The following is a 19,079-nucleotide window of genomic DNA, read 5'->3' on the forward strand; positions in this document are numbered from 1 at the left end:
AGACACCCAGGAGCTGCAGAGCTGGTGTCCTCTTGCTTCCCATTGCTACTATCAAGCCACTCTTGCACCTTCTTAATTTAAAAGAAAACCAAGGACCGACCCTGTCCCTTTAAGATGGTCATCTACTGACTTCTGTTCCCCATCAGGCTTCAGACCTCACCTGGCAGGCTCCGGCCTCTGCCGACAGCGTCTCCTCTCCCCAGGCTCAACCGTCACGATGTGGGACCAGCATCAGGGGGTGCCCACAGAGCACACCTCGGTGCCATTCCACGTGCCTCCTTCACCCCGAGTCCCCTCCACGTTGGCCCAGGTCCCATCTCACACCCCACATCGCCACACCTGCTCCGACCACAAATCCCCGTTCAAGCTCTCTGAGGCCGGAGGCCCCCCTCCCCCGCAGATGTGCTTAGCCACAGCACTGGATTCCAGTGCCCCGATTCCTCCACTTTCTCCTGCTCACGACCCCCTTCCCCATCCCGGCATCCCTCGCAGCAGCACTGGCGCCAGCACGCGGAGGCCAGCCCCCTCGCACGCCCTGCCGGCCCGTGCTGCCCCGCAGCGCGCCCGTCTGACGCACCTGAGCCACACTGCAGCAGCTGAGGGCCACGTGGGTCACTCCCCACGCACGCCCGCCTTCCGGGAGTCGCATCAGTGCGCCCTCTCAGGCTCCTGCTCTCCACCACCCCTACTTCCCACTTTCCCCAGCCTGCCCACACCGCCTTCACCCACTCGTGGCACAAGATCTCACCTCTCTTCACAAAGGACAGAGGCCTCCCACTTCCTGACCCCACCGTGACACACTGCATTTCCTCCGTCTTTACCAATCTCTACACGTGTGCCGGGACCCAGCGGCCCCGGAAGTCTGAGACCCCTCACACGATCCATTTCCTTCACCTTATGATGCCAATCCCACAGGCGGTCACAGGCCCACGTACAAACTGCTCCCCATCACCAAGCATCTCGCCACACCAGCCGGATGCCAGCAGTCACTCTCCACGCCACTCCCACATCCAACCCACCCAAGTCCCACCCCATAACTCCCTCATCTCTCTGCAGTCTGCACCCTTCTGTCTGGAAACCCAGGGGCCTGCCCAAACACGACTGCAAGCCCCCACAAGCTGCGCCCCGACAGCTGCCCTGGCCCAAGCCGGCCCTGCTGCGCCTTCCAGGGCCCCTCCTGCAGCCGGAATCGGCCCCGCTGCGCCTTCCAGGGCCCCTCCTGCAGCCGGAATCGGCCTCGCTGCGCCTTCCAGGGCCCCTCCTGCAGCCACACATCTGCCACCTCTGTCAAAAAATGCTACTTTTTGTCTTACTCTTTTTGAAATCAAAAAGCAAAGAGGCTGAAGAATATTCTAACATGTATCACCTGGAGTGAGCAAACAGCAAATGATACTCTGTCATTTGCGCTCTTGGATAATTTTTCAAATTAAAAAAAAGAAACCAGAAATTTAACTTCTTTGTTCTCCCTTCACTCCCCTCTCTCCTCTCTCCCAGAGGCAACAAGGACCAGGAATTGAGTATGCTTCCTCCCAGCCTCTCTGCTCTTTAGAACTATCTTATGTGAACTCTGAGATGAACTCCAGGGCCCTTCCGCAGGGAAGCCTCCCTAACCATCCACAAGCTCAGATCCAGCCTGGAGCCCAAGGACACCCGAGCCTCCCAGCCTTCCGTGGCGGCAGCTTCCCCCGCTGAGTTCATCACGTTGTGATTACCCAGCAGGCACTTCTCATGCCGGAGCCCGGCACCCAGCAGGCACCTGTCTGGCACACGGGAGACGCCGCAGGTATCTGTGCAGAGGAACACCAGCTGCTCTCAGCTCTCACGAGTCTTCCGCGACTTCCCGTCTTGCTCACCATCTTCAATCCTTTTCAACTGGCTTCCTGTCAACGGTGCCACAGCGTACGCTGACGTTTGCCGTGGCTGTTTCTGAGGCGGGGCAGGGAAGTGAGAGCTCACGGCTGCCATGGACGTCCGATGCCTCGCCCGCTCGCCACGCTCCCTCCGACCTGACGCGGAAGCGCCTCGTGTTCCAGTGCAGCGGACACTGCTCCATGGAGGAGGCTCCTAAGTCAGACATTCTGCACCCAGCCTTGCCCGTCCCTGCTGCCGCTCCTGCCACTGCCCATCTGCCCGGCAACCCCAGGTCTGGCCGCCACTGAGGGGCCTGGGTCTGAGGGCCTGCAGCACTCTGGTAGCCCCCAGGCCCCTCACTTCAGTCTGCACTGCAGGTGAGTAACTCTACCAGATTCTTTACGTGGGGGCTGAAGGGGTGGATACTGTAGCCACTTTCCTTGTGAAAATGGAATTCTCTTCGTTGTTGTTTTTGCTGGATTTCACAAAGAGGGTGTGTGTGCCGAGCTCCCTCCCTTCCTAAGAGAAACATGGGGCACAGGGCACAGCTTCAAACCACTGATGGTCTCCAGTCTCTTCAACGGTGCCATTACAGACCACAGCTCAGGCACACGACTGACAGCTGAGCCAGGACCAAGTTCTCGGCATGTCTACGATAACTAGCTCCGAGTGTGGGAGCTCACGTAACCAAGGCTCCCAACGTTGTGCAGGTGCAGCAGTGCATGGGAAGGCACGGTTCCCTGGCCTGGAGCTCCTCGCCCTCCTGCCGCTGCTCTGCGCGAGAAGAGGCACCGGGGCGCCTGGGGAAGGCCCTGGAAGGCAGTCTGGGAGCAAAGCTCTCCTGCCTCCCCGAACTTCTGGTTTAATCAGCACGAAGAAAGCAAGCAGTAATTTGCTTGTTGCTTTTCACAATAACTTCTTCATAATAAAGACTTTTCTGTCATAAGAAATACATGGTATTTCAAAACGCTCCCATTGTCCACACCCTGATCTCTCAAGCATTCTCCATAAACATGAGAAAGCAATTCCAAGCTCATTAAAATTATTCTAGGAAAATGCCAACACTGCCAGTCCTGCTCCCCGGCACTTCTGCCCTTCTCTCCGTCCGCTACAAGGGCTGGCGAGCTCCCTGAATTCCCAGCCCGGGAGCAGGTCCTCAGTGAGAGGCAGGGGAACCTGCTCGTGTGCTCTGACAGGAAGGTCTGGGCTTCGCGGGCAAGCTCTTTCCTGCCTTCTCTTCCAGCCCAAAAGCGGGCTGGCTTCAGGGGTGAGGACGAACACCAAGGGAGTCGGCAGGACACTCATTCTCTCCATCATTTCAACGACGGGCACACAACGTGATCAGCTGTGTGTCCGCCCTACAGGCTCCACCGTGGACCCATCATATCCAGTAGCACTCTACCAGACACTGTGGAGGACAAAGATTTTCAAGTCACAGCCCTGGCTTGTGAAGCTTTCAGACTGAATGGGAACACGTGAGAACACAGTCCGTGTTTACATGTTGAACAGTACAGTTCTAATTGTAACTGCTAGGGGTTTAAAGAACGTAGACATAAAAGCTGGCAGACAGAGCTTTCTAGAGAAAACTAAAACCTGGAAGCAGGTCTTCTCTGTACATACTTAATTATGCATTTATTTATTTGACAGAGAGCCCCAACCGCCACTTCCCTCCCCAAATGCCCACAGCAGCTAGGGCTGGGCTGGGGCCAAAGCTGGGAGACAGGAACCCAATCCAGGTTTACCAAGTGTGGCACAGCCTAACCACATGAGCCATCACCGCTGTGGCCGGGGAGACGCATTCGCAGCAAAGGGGGGTCAGGAGCCACAGCTGGGAATTAAGTCCAGGCAGGCCCATGTAGGTCACAAGGGTTTTGAACGTGGGGCCAAACACCTGCCTCTGAAGGCAGTCAGACTGGCAGAGGAGGAGGAAGGGGCACTCCTAGCGGTAAGGGACAGTATGAGCCACAGTGCAGAGGCTGAAAAGCACAGGGGAAGCACAATGTGTGTGAGCAGAGCAGGATCTCGCAAGGGAACAATGGAAACAGGCCTGTCCTCCAAGCCAAGCCGCTCCGCAGCCCTGCGATGGGCTGGGCTCCGGGCGAACCCCTGACTCACCTGTAAGATTCAGCCTCCTTGGGGCCAGCGCGGTGGCACATCAGGTAAAGCTGCCGCCTGCAGCGCTGGCATCCCATACGGGTGCTGCTACAGATTCCAGCTGCTTTACTTCCGATGCAGCTCCCTGCTAATGTGCTTGGGAAAGTAGATGAAGACGGCCCACGTGCTTGGGCCCTGCACCCATGTGGGAGACCTAGAAGAAGCTCCTGGCTCCTTGAGCCTGGCCTAGCACCAGCCGCTGTGGCCATCTGGGGAGTGAACCAGAGGAAGGAAGACCTCTCTCTCTGTCTCTCCCTCTCTCTCTAATTCTGCCTTTCAATAAATAAATAAATCTTTAAAAAAAAAAAAAAAGATCCAGCCTCCCAGTGGAAGCCCACAGGCTGGATCAGGGGTTGCTTGCAGCACTGAGTATGGAGGTGGGAGGTGTCTACCAAGGCCAGTCCCCACCACACAGCGTCCTGTTCTTCTTCACTTCTCCCAAGGCCACACACGGTTCGAAAAAGCAGGAAGAGATTTTGATTCTCCTTCCGGGCCATTCTGCCGTAAGATGAACTATCCTACTACTAAACAATGAAACAAGTCCCAGCGAAGGGCCACTGAGGACAAACCTAGCATGGATCAGGGAGCACGAGCAGCACTGTGGGGAGAGTCGGGTCACGGGCCACACGCGTGAGGGAGCCGGCCCCCCCGCTCACCATCAGCATCTCGTGCAGGTCCTCCTCGAAGGCGTCGATGTCGCAGCCGGGCCTCTCCGGGTCGTGCAGCACCTCCTGCAGCATGAACTGGTAGTACTGCTTCATCAGGAGGCCTCCCTTTAACACCTCCTTGCACTCTCTCACCAGCTGCAAAGCAAGGGCACAAGCTCTGTGAGCCGCACGCCCTCCCCGGGGCGCCAGCCAGTTTCACACACTCCCACTCAAACCCTCGAAACTCAGGGAGAGGGGACCTGGCCTCTGAAACCCTGCAACAGCTCCCAGGTTCTTCCTCAGTTCAGTATGTGACTACTGCATGCCTCGACTGAGTAAGAACCAAACAGTGAAAACACAGGAACGCATTACTGCAGCCTGGATACACACAGAGAACAGCACAGAGGCAACTAGCGCTCTGCTGAAATACACCCTCCCACAAACAAGTGAGGCTGGAAATAGACTCCATGAAGATCAGTTTGTCTACTCATCTACATCCTAAGACGAGAGAGAAGAGTCTCCTAACAAAACTGGTAAATTCTGACCAAAAACACAGTAACAACTCACATACTTACTTAGCACACAGCAAGGAAGCCAAAGCAATAATGTAGCATAATTCATCTACTATAATTTGTGGCCCAGTCTACGATCAAAAAACTCTAGTAACTGTAAAAACAAGCAAACAAAGCTAAGCTTAATCTGATGAAATTAGAGATCAAAGAAGCAAAATAAAAAAGATGCAGGCCAGAACAGAGTGGCTGAGAGTCTCAGGGTACTGAAGGGAACACCTGCCAACCAGGACTGCTGTCCCCAGCAAAGCTCCCCTGCAGACACAGCAGAGAAAGACTCCCCCACAAACACAAATCATCAGAAGGTACAAAACTGACTGACGAGAGAGCCTAGAAGTAACTCACACGTCTTCAGCCAACTGATCCTCCACAAAGGTGCGGGAACACACCGGAAAAGGGACAGTCTTCACAATAAATGGTGCTGGGGAAACTGGACATCCGCACGCAGAGGGCCGACACCACACTACAACCCCCAACCTTTCACCACATGTAAAACTCAACACAGAAGAGACTGAAGACCTAAATGTAGGACCTGCACCTACATGACTACTAAGACAGGGGGATGCTTCTGGCACTGGGATAGACAAGGATTTTACGCTGAGACCTCAAAAGCACAGGAAAAAAAGAAAAATAAAAAAAAGACAATGTGATATCATCAACCTAAAAGCTTCTACTGCACAGCAAAGGAACCAGCCAACACAGTGAAGAGACAGCTGACAGAAGGGGACTGCACCACACACCATGAAGAGACAGATGACAGAAGGGGGACTGCACCACACACCATGAAGAGACAGCTGACAGAAGGGGACTGCACCACACACCACGCATCTGAGACGGGTCAGTAACCACACGACACATGCATCTGAGACGGGGTCAGTAACCACACGACACATGCATCTGAGACGGGTCAGTAACCACACGACACATGCATCTGAGACAGGGTCAGTAACCACACGACACATGCATCTGAGACGGGGTCAGTAACCAGACTACACATGCATCGGAGACGGGTCAGTAACCACACACGACACAAGGAATCAGCAGCACAGGAACACCAATCCAATTTAAAATGGGCAACAGACCGCAACACACACTTTTCAAAGGGACATACAAATATCCAGGTACGTGAAAGAGCACTCAGTACCACTACTGGGTGCATGTCCAAAGGGAATAAAGCACTCGGCACTCCCACGTTTACGCAGCGCTACTCACAGTAGCTAACAAACAGAAACCATCTAGGTGCCTATCAACTGATGAAGAAAGAAACATAACACATACGCACAGTGGAATACTATTCGGCCATAAAAAGGAGAAAATCCTGCCATGTGCAACAACACGGAGGGACCCGCGGTGCGAAACAGTGTTAGCCAGGCAAAGAAAGGCAAGCAGTGCATGATCTCACTCACATCCAGAATCTCGAAACACAACTCACAGCAGCTGACAGCAGAATGCAGTCACCAGAGGCTGGCGAGAACAGGAGGGAAGAACGGCAGGAGTCACAAGTTACAGCCAGATGGGAAAACGAGCCTGGTAGTCCATTACATGGCAGGGTGAGCAGCGGTAACAGTAACGTCCTATACATATGCCTTTCAAAGCTAGTTAGGAAGGTTTTGAATGTTTTCACCAAAAAAACAGGTAAGTGTTTAAGGAGACAGCTGTAAGTTTATCTTGAACACTGTGCAATGTACACGTGTTGAGACATGATGCTGTACCTCCTAAATATGTACAAGTTTCATGTGTCAGTTTAAAATTAAAATTAAAAAATGATGGCCAGAATTGCAATATATAGGTCCAGTAAGTCACGGTACTGAAGAGGGACAAGGGCTGGAAAGAGATGACCTGTAAAGCACCTGCCGTCCGTCACAGGCAGAATCCAGAGCCGGCTCTCAAATTCCAACTAACAGAGGCTACAGCACAAGACTCAGCCACGCTCACCTTCAAACGCGCTAGCCAGGACAGCTGCTGATGGGAACATCAGGTGGCCAAACGTCCCAGAATCTAAGTCTGTGGAGCACCTACTCACTGTTACGTGTTACACTCGGGAAACAGAGACGTGACCTAACACTTACCTGTAAATCAACTTACCCTGCTATTATCTAAAACAATGGGAATTACCTGAATAAAGGATTATGCATCTACACAGCAGAGCACTATGCAGGCTCTAAATTCCTGTTCTGAAAAGCACTTAACGAAAGGGGGCAGTCACAGGCGCTCACACACTTACCTGCATGTGCAGGAGGAATGTGTGCAGGAAAATGAAACAGCGGAAAACACCGAACGCTAGAGGGGCTACCTCTGAGTGCAGGATACCATGACAACTTTCATTTTTGTTTGTACCATTTTCTGTACTTGTTAAATTTTCTAAAATACACATGGATTGTTTTTATAGACAAAATATAAATATGTTAGAAATATAAACATGTTGGGGCCAGCACTGTGGCACAGTGGGTTAATGCCCTGGCCTAAAGCGCCGGCATCCCATATGGGCGCCAGTTCTAGGCCTGGCTGCTCCTCTTCCGATCCAGCTCTCTGCTATGGCCTGGGAAAGCAGTAGAAGATGCCCAAGTCCTTGGGCCCCTGCACCCATGTGGGAGACCTGGAAGAAGCTCCTGGCTCCTGGCTTCGGATCAGCGCAACTCCAGCCGTTGCAGCCAACTGGGGAGTGAACCAGCGGGTGGAAGATCGATCTCTCTCTCTCTCTCTCTCTCTCTGCCTCTCCTCTGTGCAACTCTTTCAAATAAATAAATAAATCTTAAAAAAAAAAAAGAAATATAAATATGTGACAAGCAAGTTCTGGCAATAGTTAAGCCACTGAAGAGCGTTCAGTTCAGATTATAGACATAAATTCACACGCTGAAGAGGTCATGTGGACAAATCAAAATTTCTATTTTTGTTTTATTCTAGCAATGCTACATTAATGCTACCTAAGCATTAGACAACATAGCAGCCCTACTGGCAAAAAGTAAAGCCTGCTTTGTTTTCCCAGGCTGTATTTCTGAAGCTTTTGTTTGGTAAGAAAGGGAGTTAAGAAATATTTTACCACAGAGTCCTAGATACCTGCTACAATACAGAGGACAAGCTGAAAGCCTGCTCACAGTGGACAGCAAGACCAGAACCACAAGTAAGACGGTAAGGAGGAGGCAGAACAAATGGGGAAAGAGCCCTGGTCAGTGCTGGGTGCAGACTGCAGGAATACAAATGAGCTGAGTCCACCGGTCACTGTTGTACACCTGACCACACGCATGCCCACCAACCACATGCACACACCCCTAACCACGCACATGCATGAGCATATAGCATGCACGCACACAGGAGTTTGTACATACATGTATATATGCAGACATGCATGGGAGCACATGCCTAATGACACACATAAATGCACACACACACACACGAGTGCACACAGAGACAGGCACACATACCTAACCCCACATACATGCCCACACTTCTAATCACATACACCCCTGAACACACATACACAAATCCAGTATGTACATGTACATGCACACATACATGGGAGCACACATAAATGCACATGCACACACACACGAGTGCACAGACAGGCACACATACCTAACCCCATACACATGCCCACACCTCTAATCACACACACTTGTAAACACACATATACAAATCCAATGTGCATCTACCATGTGACCTGTATCCACCTGTCTTTCCTTCACCTGTACTGCTCACCTAGGCTCAGAGCCAAATGTTCCTAGCTCTTCAATCCCCAGGCGATAGTTATTCTACAAAAAAGCACTCCAACCTTCCTTTTGCATGGACAAGAGCTGAAGAATTTAATTCTGCAGAGTGGCCGTCAGCAGGTGACCACCACAGAGCACAACCACACAGACTCTGTGGCATCCACCCCTGCAGACACAAGTGCTCTGGCCGTTCCTCTGCTGCCCCTGGAACGTCAGTCCCCATAAGATCCCATCCAGAACCAACAGCAGCCAAGAACTCAGACGCTGTCGCTACTGATGAAACCACCCGACTGCTCAGCAGCAGGAAGTCCCATCACCTCCCATCGGCGTGCCTTAAAGACATGTGTCTGCCTCCACGTATGTGAAGCCGAATAAAACTTGAACTCTACCTCTTAGAAATGAATTTTAAGCTTCCAGTCTTGGAAGACTGATATGAGGAAGACAGGGCCATGTCATCATCTTGTCTTTATCCTTTCTTAGAACAAGGAAGCAGACAACAAAAGGCTGAACCACATTCTTCCTTTGAGGACTGCACAAAAGAACACTCAAAACTGCCACATACAGAAAACACTAACATACAAGCACTTTCCACAGTCTGCGACCATCAGAGGGAGAAAAAAGTCTCCAGGATGGAACTCCCGAGCCTGCGGTAACAGGGCCGGACACACACCTGCTTGATGCTGAGCAGGGACGGCTCCCCGGCGGGCCTCTGCTCCAGCCGCAGCTTGAGGCACTCATGGATGACATTCAGCAGCACTCGGCACAGGACCAGGAAGGCGGGCTCAAAGGAGGGCAGGTCCATGGCCCTCAGCTCTTCCCAGGACACGGCGCTGCTCCTCTGCTCCGCGGACGGCGGCGTGCTGGACAGCTGCACGTAATCAGAACCCCACATGGGATCCGGGAATTCAGAAAACTACAACAGAAATCCAACATGCAAAGATTAAAGGAGCACACAGGACAGTGTTCCCACGCTGGGGTCACGAACAAGTATTCTCGTACGCTGCTGACAAATCTACAAAATGCTAGTTGCACGAGAAAAGTCTTTATATTCAACATTTCCATCAAAAATTCTAGGAGTGTTAAGGAACTGTAACAAGAACTGAAACCAAATGGTAATGCTTTTACCCAAAAAGTATGGTAGCAAAAGAAAAGAACCATGTTCACTCTCAACAGTTTTGCAACGCGCTTAAACTGGTCAGAACATTGTATATAAGTCTATGTACAGTACCATCCACAACTTTCTGTAGATAAAAAAAAAAAAACAGAATTATTAAAATCAGGTTAACAGCTCATCCTAAGTAGCCACATATGTGACCACAAAAACTGGTGGGTGCAGCCCGTTCTCACCACTTGTTTCCTGAGCCAAACTAGATGATGCTGATGGAAAAACAGACGCCTATAACCAATCCGGTGCTGGCACCCAGGGATGCATCATCTGATGCTTCCTGGGGACCCCGGGCTGGCTCACCCACTCTTTGAGCTGCCCTCAAAGTCTTACAGCTTTCCCATAAAACAGGAACTGTCAACATCATCCTGACCAACCTCATTCACAAACCTTGACTCTTCCTTTTACTGAGAAAATTAAAGCCATCAAAATGTGAAAACTTCAACATTTCTTCAACATATAATCCCTCAACTGCAGCTGTTCTGTGTCCACGACATCACTCCCTCCCCTCCTCCCTGTCATCAGGGAGCTCCTAATTGGCCTCCCTGCCCTCATGCTGACATCTTCAGAGCAGCCAGGGTGAGCGTTTCAAAACCCAACGGGGAGAAGCCCCCAGAATAAAACTCCAACCCTGGCCTTCAAGGGCCCATATGATCTGACTCCCTTCCAGAACTTCCCCCATACCACTACTGCGTGCTCACCTCAGCCGTCCAGATGCACCTCCACTGCCCCAGCAGGGCCTGCCCGGAGGGCTCTGGGTCCCCTGGACCCCTGCCCTCCATTCTCAACAGAGCACTTCACATTTCACAGGGAGCAGTGGACGGAGAGCTCCCGAGGGCAAGGACTTCTGACTTTCTGAAGACCAGTGACCACCCAGCACTGTGAAAGCAGCTGGCCAAGCCGTGCGCGTGCACCCAGGACCCACGCCCGCCTCTGACACCTGCAAGCCCCCACCTGCCCGTCCACTGAGTAAGGCCCAGAGAACTCCCCAGCCTCCTGGTCAGCCCCAGCCCTCTCCGTGCTCCACGTGGCCAGCAGCACTGGCACTCACACACAGGTGGCCTGCCCCTCACCTGCCCTCTGCTCCTGTTGCTGCCACGCTGAAGATCTTCTTCTCTTTATTTTTCCACTTCAAAATCTTTAGATTCCAAAGCTCAGCGCAAGACATCATTCTAATACTGTGCTTGTCATACCCCATACCCTCCCCAGAACACCAACTACAAAATTCTGAACTCGGAGCCCATGCGGACTTTCCGTTTCAGAGACAGAGTGGTTTCATGAGGAAAAAAAATTATCAGGGTCCAAACCACGAGCTGCTTTGCAGCAAAGGCGAGCAAGCATATCATGCAAGCGATATCTGTACACACCTCATCTAGAACTTTCCAGCAGATCCAGGCCTTGAATGGCAAAGACCCTGGCTGCAGACGCCCCCTGGGGCTCTGTCTTCCTCAGGACAGCTCCTGATGTCTGTGTGTCAGAGGTCCACAGGGCGACGGCTTGCACAACGACACCTGTCCCGTCTCCCACACATCGCCCCCTTGGACCACACACACACATTTAAGAAGCTGTATCGGTTCTACATAACTATTTCAGGAACCCACCCTCTCCTCTGTATCCCAACTGGCACTGGCTTTTCTTTTCAACTGTTCCTCGTGATTTAATATCTGAATCCACCAACCATGACCCCAAAGTGGTTCTGTGTGGAGGCTTGGTCATACCACTTGGCTGGCACCCTGTGGCACCACTACAGGTTAGGCACCTGTATCATCCAGCCGGCGGTCTGCTCTCTGGGTGGATCTGTCCTAATCTCCCATCACCACCTCCGCTCCTGACCATAAACCTCTCAGCTCCCCGACTTCAACCTACCTGCCTCTGTGCTCCAGCACCAAGTAACACCTTTCGCCTGGGGGACTCCTCTCCTCCAGACGGTTCTGCGACTGCCTCAGAAAATGAATCAGTCCTCCCCGTTCCTTGCCGATACTTCTGCCTTGCAAATGCTTCCTTGGCTGGATTTCCCTTGCTTTACTGTAAAGGGCTACTTTACCTGCTCGATTTTCCCATTACATCATCCCGAAAAGGAAGACTTGCCCATCTCTGGTTCAGCATGGCTCTCCAGCACAGAGCTGGGCAGCTGCCACATAACAGGACTGAACCGATGCTTGAAGAATAAATCAACAGGCAAATACTCCCACAAAAGGCCAACGCTTCTTCTCTGGCTGTTCACAACCCAACGCTAAAGAACGCATCACACGGTCAGATCCACCTGTGGACAAGTTCTCAGCTCTCAGATGCCATCACGCCCCCTAACGACAACAGAGATTATTTTAGTGACAACACGAGGTCCTAACACTTTAAAAATGGACACTTTTGAGTTTTTTAAAAATAGCACAAATAACTTAGTTAACGGAGACATTTAATGACAAAGATAAGGATGTTTTCTCCTTACATAATACCAAATTCCCAGACACATGAACTGCCTAAAAGGAAGCAATCCCGTCTGCTCCTGAAGACGTACACTTTTCCTGTATGGAATAACCTGCATCAGCAAACACCGCGTTACAGTCGGAGCACCGCAGTATGGACCTGAGGAGTACCCATGAGCAATGCAGGTGCAAGAAAGAACCCGTTTGGCACTATGCAAAATAAGACCAACTTATATTCTTACATTCGATGCATATTTTTATTTAAATTAGTACATAATTGGGTTTTCCCATCAGGCAAGAATCTGTAAAATAGACACACAAGTTATCAGTGATTACTGTGCTAAATATGGTCGCGGCTGGGGTGCACGTTGGGTGCAGTGATAAAGCTCCACGTGGGGTGCCCACATCCCATAGCAGAGGACCTGGGCTGGAGTCCCCGCTCAGCTTCTGACTCCCGCTTCCTACCAGTGCACCCTGGGAGGCAGCAGTGGTAACTCAAGCAACTGGGTCCCTGCCACCACGAGGAGTCTGGACTGAGTTCTGCGCTCCTGGCTTTAGCGTGGCCCAACCTTAGCTGCTACGGGCACTGGGATGTGAAACAGCAGAAGGAAGGTGTCTGTCTCTGTGCCTCTCTTTCTCTGCCTTTCAAATAAATGAAAATAAATAAACACGTTTTTAAAGTGTGGTCAGGGCCGGCGCCGTGGCTCAACAGGCTAATCCTCCGCCTGCAGCGCTGGCACACGGGGTTCTAGTCCTAGGCGGGGCACCCGATTCTGTCCCGGTTGCTCCTCTTCCTGTCCAGCTCTCTGCTGTGGCCTGGGAGTGCAGTGGAGGATGGCCCAAGTCCTTGGGCCCTGTACCCACGTGGGAAGACCAGGAGAAACACCTGGTTCCTGGCTTCAGATCAGCGCGGTGCTGGCCGCAGCAGCCATTGGAGGGTGAACCAACGGAAAAGGAAGACCTTCCTCTCTGTCTGTCTCTCTCTCTCACCGTCTACTCTGCCTGTCAAAAAATAAAAAACAAATAAAGTGTGGTCAAGGTTAAGTCATGTCTGTAAACGCTTTAGGCACCAAGAAGTGCTTCTTCCCTAATATAATGACATCAAAATTATGTAAAGCTCAGCAACTTTCTATGACAAAAGTCCCCAAGTCTTCTGGCATCCTCTACACCCCAGCATGTCGGCCCACTGGATCCAGGCTCACTGGGCAGAGGCGCAATTCCTCCTTCTCAACCCCAGGACAACACTGGCTGGAGCCCAACCCAGACCTACGGTGTCCTGCGGTGGTGCCTGGGAAGGAACAGAGAGAACGACTCGGCACCAAAGAGAAAACGGCAGTGCTCAAGAGGCCCGGGTGAGGAGCCAGCACAGCTGGCTCTGACTGATGGGGACTGAATACAGGAGATGGCGGAGAGCCACAAAACCACACAAGATCTCAGTGGCGTCCTGTGGGGAGGAAAAATCAGCCAAGATTCCTGAAATAAACTCAGTAAGGACAGTGAAAATAAAATGAACACTGGTGAACACACGATTATATTTCAGAATTTACTGCAGAGTGAACCAGAACCCAGAGCAAAAGAGACAAGGGACAGAAACCGTGAGCGACCAGTAAGGGGCACGAAGTCAGATCCAGCAGCACTGGCGAGTGAGAGGAGAAGGCGCACTTCCCGCACTGCAGGGTCTTCCAGGGGACCAGGGAAGAACGCAGATGCCATCCTTCACCTCCTCTAAAACCCTCACGGAGTGACGCCGGGCAGGGCCTGGCATGGAATGAAGGGGTAAAACACCAGAAGAGAACGCCAAGCTGCGAATCCAGCACAACGCACAGAGGCAGACACAACCGAATGATGACAACGGGGCATGAACTATAACTCATATGAACTATCCAGAATAGGATATTTGGATTTTTTTTAAGCATACTAGTGGCATTTGGCATAGTGGTTAGGACACACCCGGGCTGCCGGCATCCCATACTGTAATGCCTGGGTTAAGTCCCAATTCCACTCCGATTCCAGCGTCTTACTAATTCCTCCTGGCAGGCAGCCGATACGAGATCAAGTAGTTGGGTTCCTTGCAACCCATGTGGGAGGCCCAGGTTACATTCTAGCTCCTGGCTTCAGCCTGGCTCAGCCCTGGCTGTTGTGGGCACTGGGGAGGGAATCGGTGGATGGAAGATGTCCCCATCACCCTCCCTCCCACCGTACTTCCCTCAAAAGAATATAAAAATAAAATATAAAAATACATAAGGAAAAAACTTGGATTTTCAATTCTAAATTACTTCAATAAAACCAGAGAGTGGAGGAAGAGGCAATGTGGTACAGAAATGGCGTATCTGTTAGTTTCAGCACAGACCTAAATATGGTGTGAAACCCCTAATCACTGCAGCCAAACCAGACCCGATAATGGAAGGGCATTAATAAAAACGCGATGTGCTTACTGTTCTAATCCTGACCCAATTGTGTGTGGATATGACAAACCCATAACGAACTTCACAGGGAAGCAAACCCAGAAACTTCTGAAAAGTAAGGAATGGGAAACTGCCCTGAAAGATGCCAAATCTTACTGATAAACCGATTTTATTTAAAACAGAAAAGTAGTGGCACAGTAATAAACAGATCAAAAGAGGAACCGATCCAATCATCTATGATAATTTTATGTAACAGGTAGGCAGCAGTTTAGGAGACTGGAAAATAATAATTATCAAGTGAATGTTATAGGCAATTAAAGGAAAAAATTACTTCTTACACTATCTACTGTACTTCATGCAAATAATCATTTTAAAAATCACATAACTATTTCAGAAATTCTTGCTTGTTATGGAAATGCAAGTATGTATTAATTTTAACACAAAAATGCATTCAACAAACATCAGAGCACTTCCACACACCTGTGGGAAATAGTATCATCTTCTAATTCCATTTTTCCACCTATGTTTTGAAGGACCCTTATATCTGGAGATTCCAAATGTATCAAAAGCTAAACACAAAGCAATATACTAGGTTAAACCGTAAGACACTACCATTTAGTCAGCTGAAAATCATCAAATATTGTGACTTTAGTACAAATCAAACTAATGAAAAGAATTCCGGTAAGACAGTGGTGGCAGTTGGATTCTGGCTCCATTTTGCCCCCCCTCCCATAAAAATAAAGAAAACCAATATCAGACAATCAAGACTCTGAGAGCCACATCTACAATAAAATTGGGCAGCAAAACAGAAGAGGTGGGGGCACAGTGAAGGCTCCAACAGCGCAGGCCCAGCACTGGGTACGGAAGCAGCGGGAATTAATGGGTGTGTGACAGGTGCACAGTGGCCAACTCTAAAATCAACCCCAAGCACTCGGCCGTAAGCTCACCGCATCAGCCTGGGAGCAACTCTGACACAGTCCAGAGTGAGGTCAAGGTCTGGCAGGTGAGGTGTGAAAGAGCTGTAGGGCTGCAGGCTCCAAAACTCCCCTCCAGGCCAGAGCTCCACACGGAGCAGTGAGACCCACGTGGCCGGTGAAGGATGAAATAAGCAGAGAGGAGAAGGTGGGAGAAGGTGCAGCCCAGGGGAGGGAACCGATTGCAAGACCTCAGCAATGAGCGAGAGTGCTTCCTGGCCCTGGAGAGACGCAACACTAGGCCACACTCAACGCCTTCCAACTCCTTCTCTCCCCCCAAGTTTGTGAAAGCAGGTCTCCTGTGGAAAAAAGCACAACCAAGATGGACTGTGGGAGAATCCAATGCAAGGGTAATGTAGGGGGCCGGAGCTGTGGCACAGCGGGTTAACGCCCTGACCTGAAGCGCCAGCATCCCCGCATGGGCATCGGTTCTAGTCCCGGCTACTCCTCTTCCGATCCAGCCCTCTGCTGTGGCCTGGGATAGCAGAAGATGGCCCAAGTCCTTGGGCCCCTGCACTCATGTGGGAGACCTGGAAGAAGCTCCTGGCTCCTGGCTTTGGATCGGCTCAGCTCTGGCCGTTGCGACTATCTGGGGAGTGAACTATCGGATGGAAGACCTCTCTCTCTCTCTGCCTCTCCTTCTCTCTCTGTGTAACTCTTTCAAATAAATAAATCTTTAAAAAAAAAAGGGGGGGGGGAGGTAATATAAGCAAGAGAATAAGGAGCAGGCCCACCTGGCAGAAAGATCTGCCCCTGATGCAGACGAGAGTTCTGGCCCAACTTACAAAACAAGAAAAGAAAATCATAGGAAAAGTCAAAGTGGTAGAACTCAGAAAAAAAAATTTTAAACTTTAAAGACAAGGAGGGAAGATGTTGTGGCACAGTGGGTAAAGCTACCACCTGTGACACCAGCATCTCATATGGGTGCTGGTTCTATCCCAGCTGCTCCACTTCCAATCCAGCTCCCTGCTAGTGCACCTGGGAAAGCAGCAGCAGATGGCTCAAGTGCTTGGGTCCCTGCCACACACGTGGGAGACCGGGAAGAAGTTCCTGGCTCCTGGCTTCGGTCTGGCCCAGCTCCAGCCATTGCAGCCATTTGGGGACTGAACCAGCAGATGGAAGATTTTCCCTCTCTCTCTTCTCCCAACCCCTTTTCTGTAACTCTGTCTTCAAATAAACAAAATAAATATCTAAAAAGTATACAAGGAATACATGAGTAAATAAACAGAACAGATAATGCTTTCACAGAAACAGGAGGCAAAAAGGAAGACAAATCAAAAAGAAACGAGGGGCTGGTGCTATGGCGTAGCAGTGCATCCCACACGGGCGCCAGCTGGAGACCTGGCTGCTCCACTTCTGATCCAGCTCTCAGCCAAGGCCTGGAAAAGCAGCGGAAGACGGCCCAAGTCGCTGCGCCCCTGCTCCCACATGGGAGACCTGGAAGATGCTCCTGGTTCCTGGCTTCAGATTGGCCCAGCTCCACCCATTGCAGCAATTTGGGGAGTGAACCAGCGGATGGAAGACCTCTCTGTCTCCCCCATCTCTGTCTGTAACTCTGACTCTCAAATAAAAAAAAAAAAATCTTAAAAAAAAAAAAAGAATTAAACATGAACCTTCAAACAAAATCCCAAAACTATGTCTGTGTATCCATTCATCCTGCTATCTATTCACACACACACACACACACACACACACACACACACACCTGCAGATCTAACATGAAGCGAGCACTGTAAGTCAGTACTATCGATAATGGCTGTACCATCAGACCAGACAGAAAGACCACTGTGGGGAGCAACTCGGACTAGACTAAGTTACTGGAATTAAGACTTATTCTATGCATCTGCTCTCCCACAATATGGCGCTGGGAGAGGAGGCAACAGCTTCTACCCAGCTGCCTCCAGTTCAACCAATAAACTGTAGGACCTGCTCCTGATTGGAGGAGAGCAGCGTACTCGGTGTGTGGGTAGCAGAGTTGGGATTGGTGGAAGAGGACTATAAAGGAGGAGAGAGACAACATGCACCAGGAACATCTAAGGGGAACATCTGAGGGAACACCTGTGCAGCCCCCGAGAGAGCCGGCCGGCGGTGTGCTGCTCCCCTGCGGAAGTGGGGAAAGTGGCCAGGGGGAACCGCCCTTCCACGGAGGTGGAAGGGTCGGTAGCCAACCCGGGAAGAACCAGCAGCAAACCCGGGGAGGGCCGAGCAGACGAAAGAACAGCGCAGGGTCCTGTGTCGTTCCTCCACGAAGAGGGGGAGTGACATAATGGTGCCGTGACTCGGATATGAAGCCTAGGCAGGGTTCAGTGTCGTTCCTCCATGAAGAGGGGGAGCGACATAATGGTGCCGTGACTCGGATAGGAAACTTAGGAGGGAAGAAGCAGGAAGAAGTGGAAAATACCGGAGAGAGAGACTAGCAAAGAGCCTAGGGAAAAGCCGGACAGAAAAGGTGCCAGAAGAAGCTATCGAAAGCCTAGGCATAGACTCGGATACGGACTGTGGGAAAGAAGTTAGGATTTAAAGTGAAAGCAAGAAGAAACTTAGACTCAGATACGGACTGCAGGTTGAAAGTGAAAGTGAAACCTATAAGAAACTTAGACTTGGATACGGACTGTGGGGAGAGGCCAGGAGAAATGAGGGAGGAATATTGTTGGAAGAAAACTTAGGGAAACATACCGGGTAGAGAAAAATGTTAGGGAGGATGAAGCCGCGAGTGCAGGCCGAGGCGGAGACGTAAGCCAGCTTGGAATTCTTCAAGTCAGCCCAGGGAGCAAAAGGCGAAAATCTGGAACCAGAGGCAGAGACGTGGGCCACCAGGTTGGAATTCGCCAGGTTAGTCCGGGGAAGTTGGACTGAATGCCGGCGGCGGAAACGTGAGCTACGCTGTGTGATTCGCGGAAGCCGCCGCGATAGATAGGGAACGCGGGGCTGGCGCGAGGCCGTGGTGCGGGCGCGAAGGGCGTGAAGACCGCGGCGTGCGCGCGCGAAGCCGAGCCGCGCAGAGCCGGGAGTCCGCTGCAGGGCGGGCGCCGGGAAGCCGCGCAGATGAGAGAAGCACGGGCTGAAGCGGCTCAGAGCCGGGAAGCCGCCGAGAAGCAGCCTCGGGGCGGGCGCCGGGAAGCCGCAGGGATAAGAGAAACAGAAGTTTAGAAGTAAAATGAGAGAAATAGGAATGCTGGCAGAA

The 19,079-nt window shown here is 51.3% G+C and overlaps 1 protein-coding gene across 7 annotated transcripts in view; it reads right to left on the reverse strand.

The window, feature by feature from the left end:
• Nucleotides 1-19,079, reverse strand: part of MAP3K4 (mitogen-activated protein kinase kinase kinase 4) — a 127,666-nt gene that overhangs the window by 39,724 nt on the left and 68,863 nt on the right. For all 7 annotated transcript variants that reach the window (XM_051855156.3, XM_051855155.3, XM_051855158.3 and 4 more), the window contains exons 4-5: nt 9,599-9,841; nt 4,662-4,808 (exon numbers count right to left, since the gene is read on the reverse strand). In XM_051855156.3, the coding sequence (XP_051711116.3) occupies nt 4,662-4,808; nt 9,599-9,841 (390 nt within the window). The remainder of the gene's footprint in view (nt 1-4,661; nt 4,809-9,598; nt 9,842-19,079) is intronic.

This window comes from Oryctolagus cuniculus, chromosome 5, assembly GCF_051225735.1.
Source record: "Oryctolagus cuniculus isolate XC-2025 breed Fujian yellow rabbit chromosome 5, ASM5122573v1, whole genome shotgun sequence".
Taxonomy (NCBI): Eukaryota; Metazoa; Chordata; class Mammalia; order Lagomorpha; family Leporidae; genus Oryctolagus; species Oryctolagus cuniculus.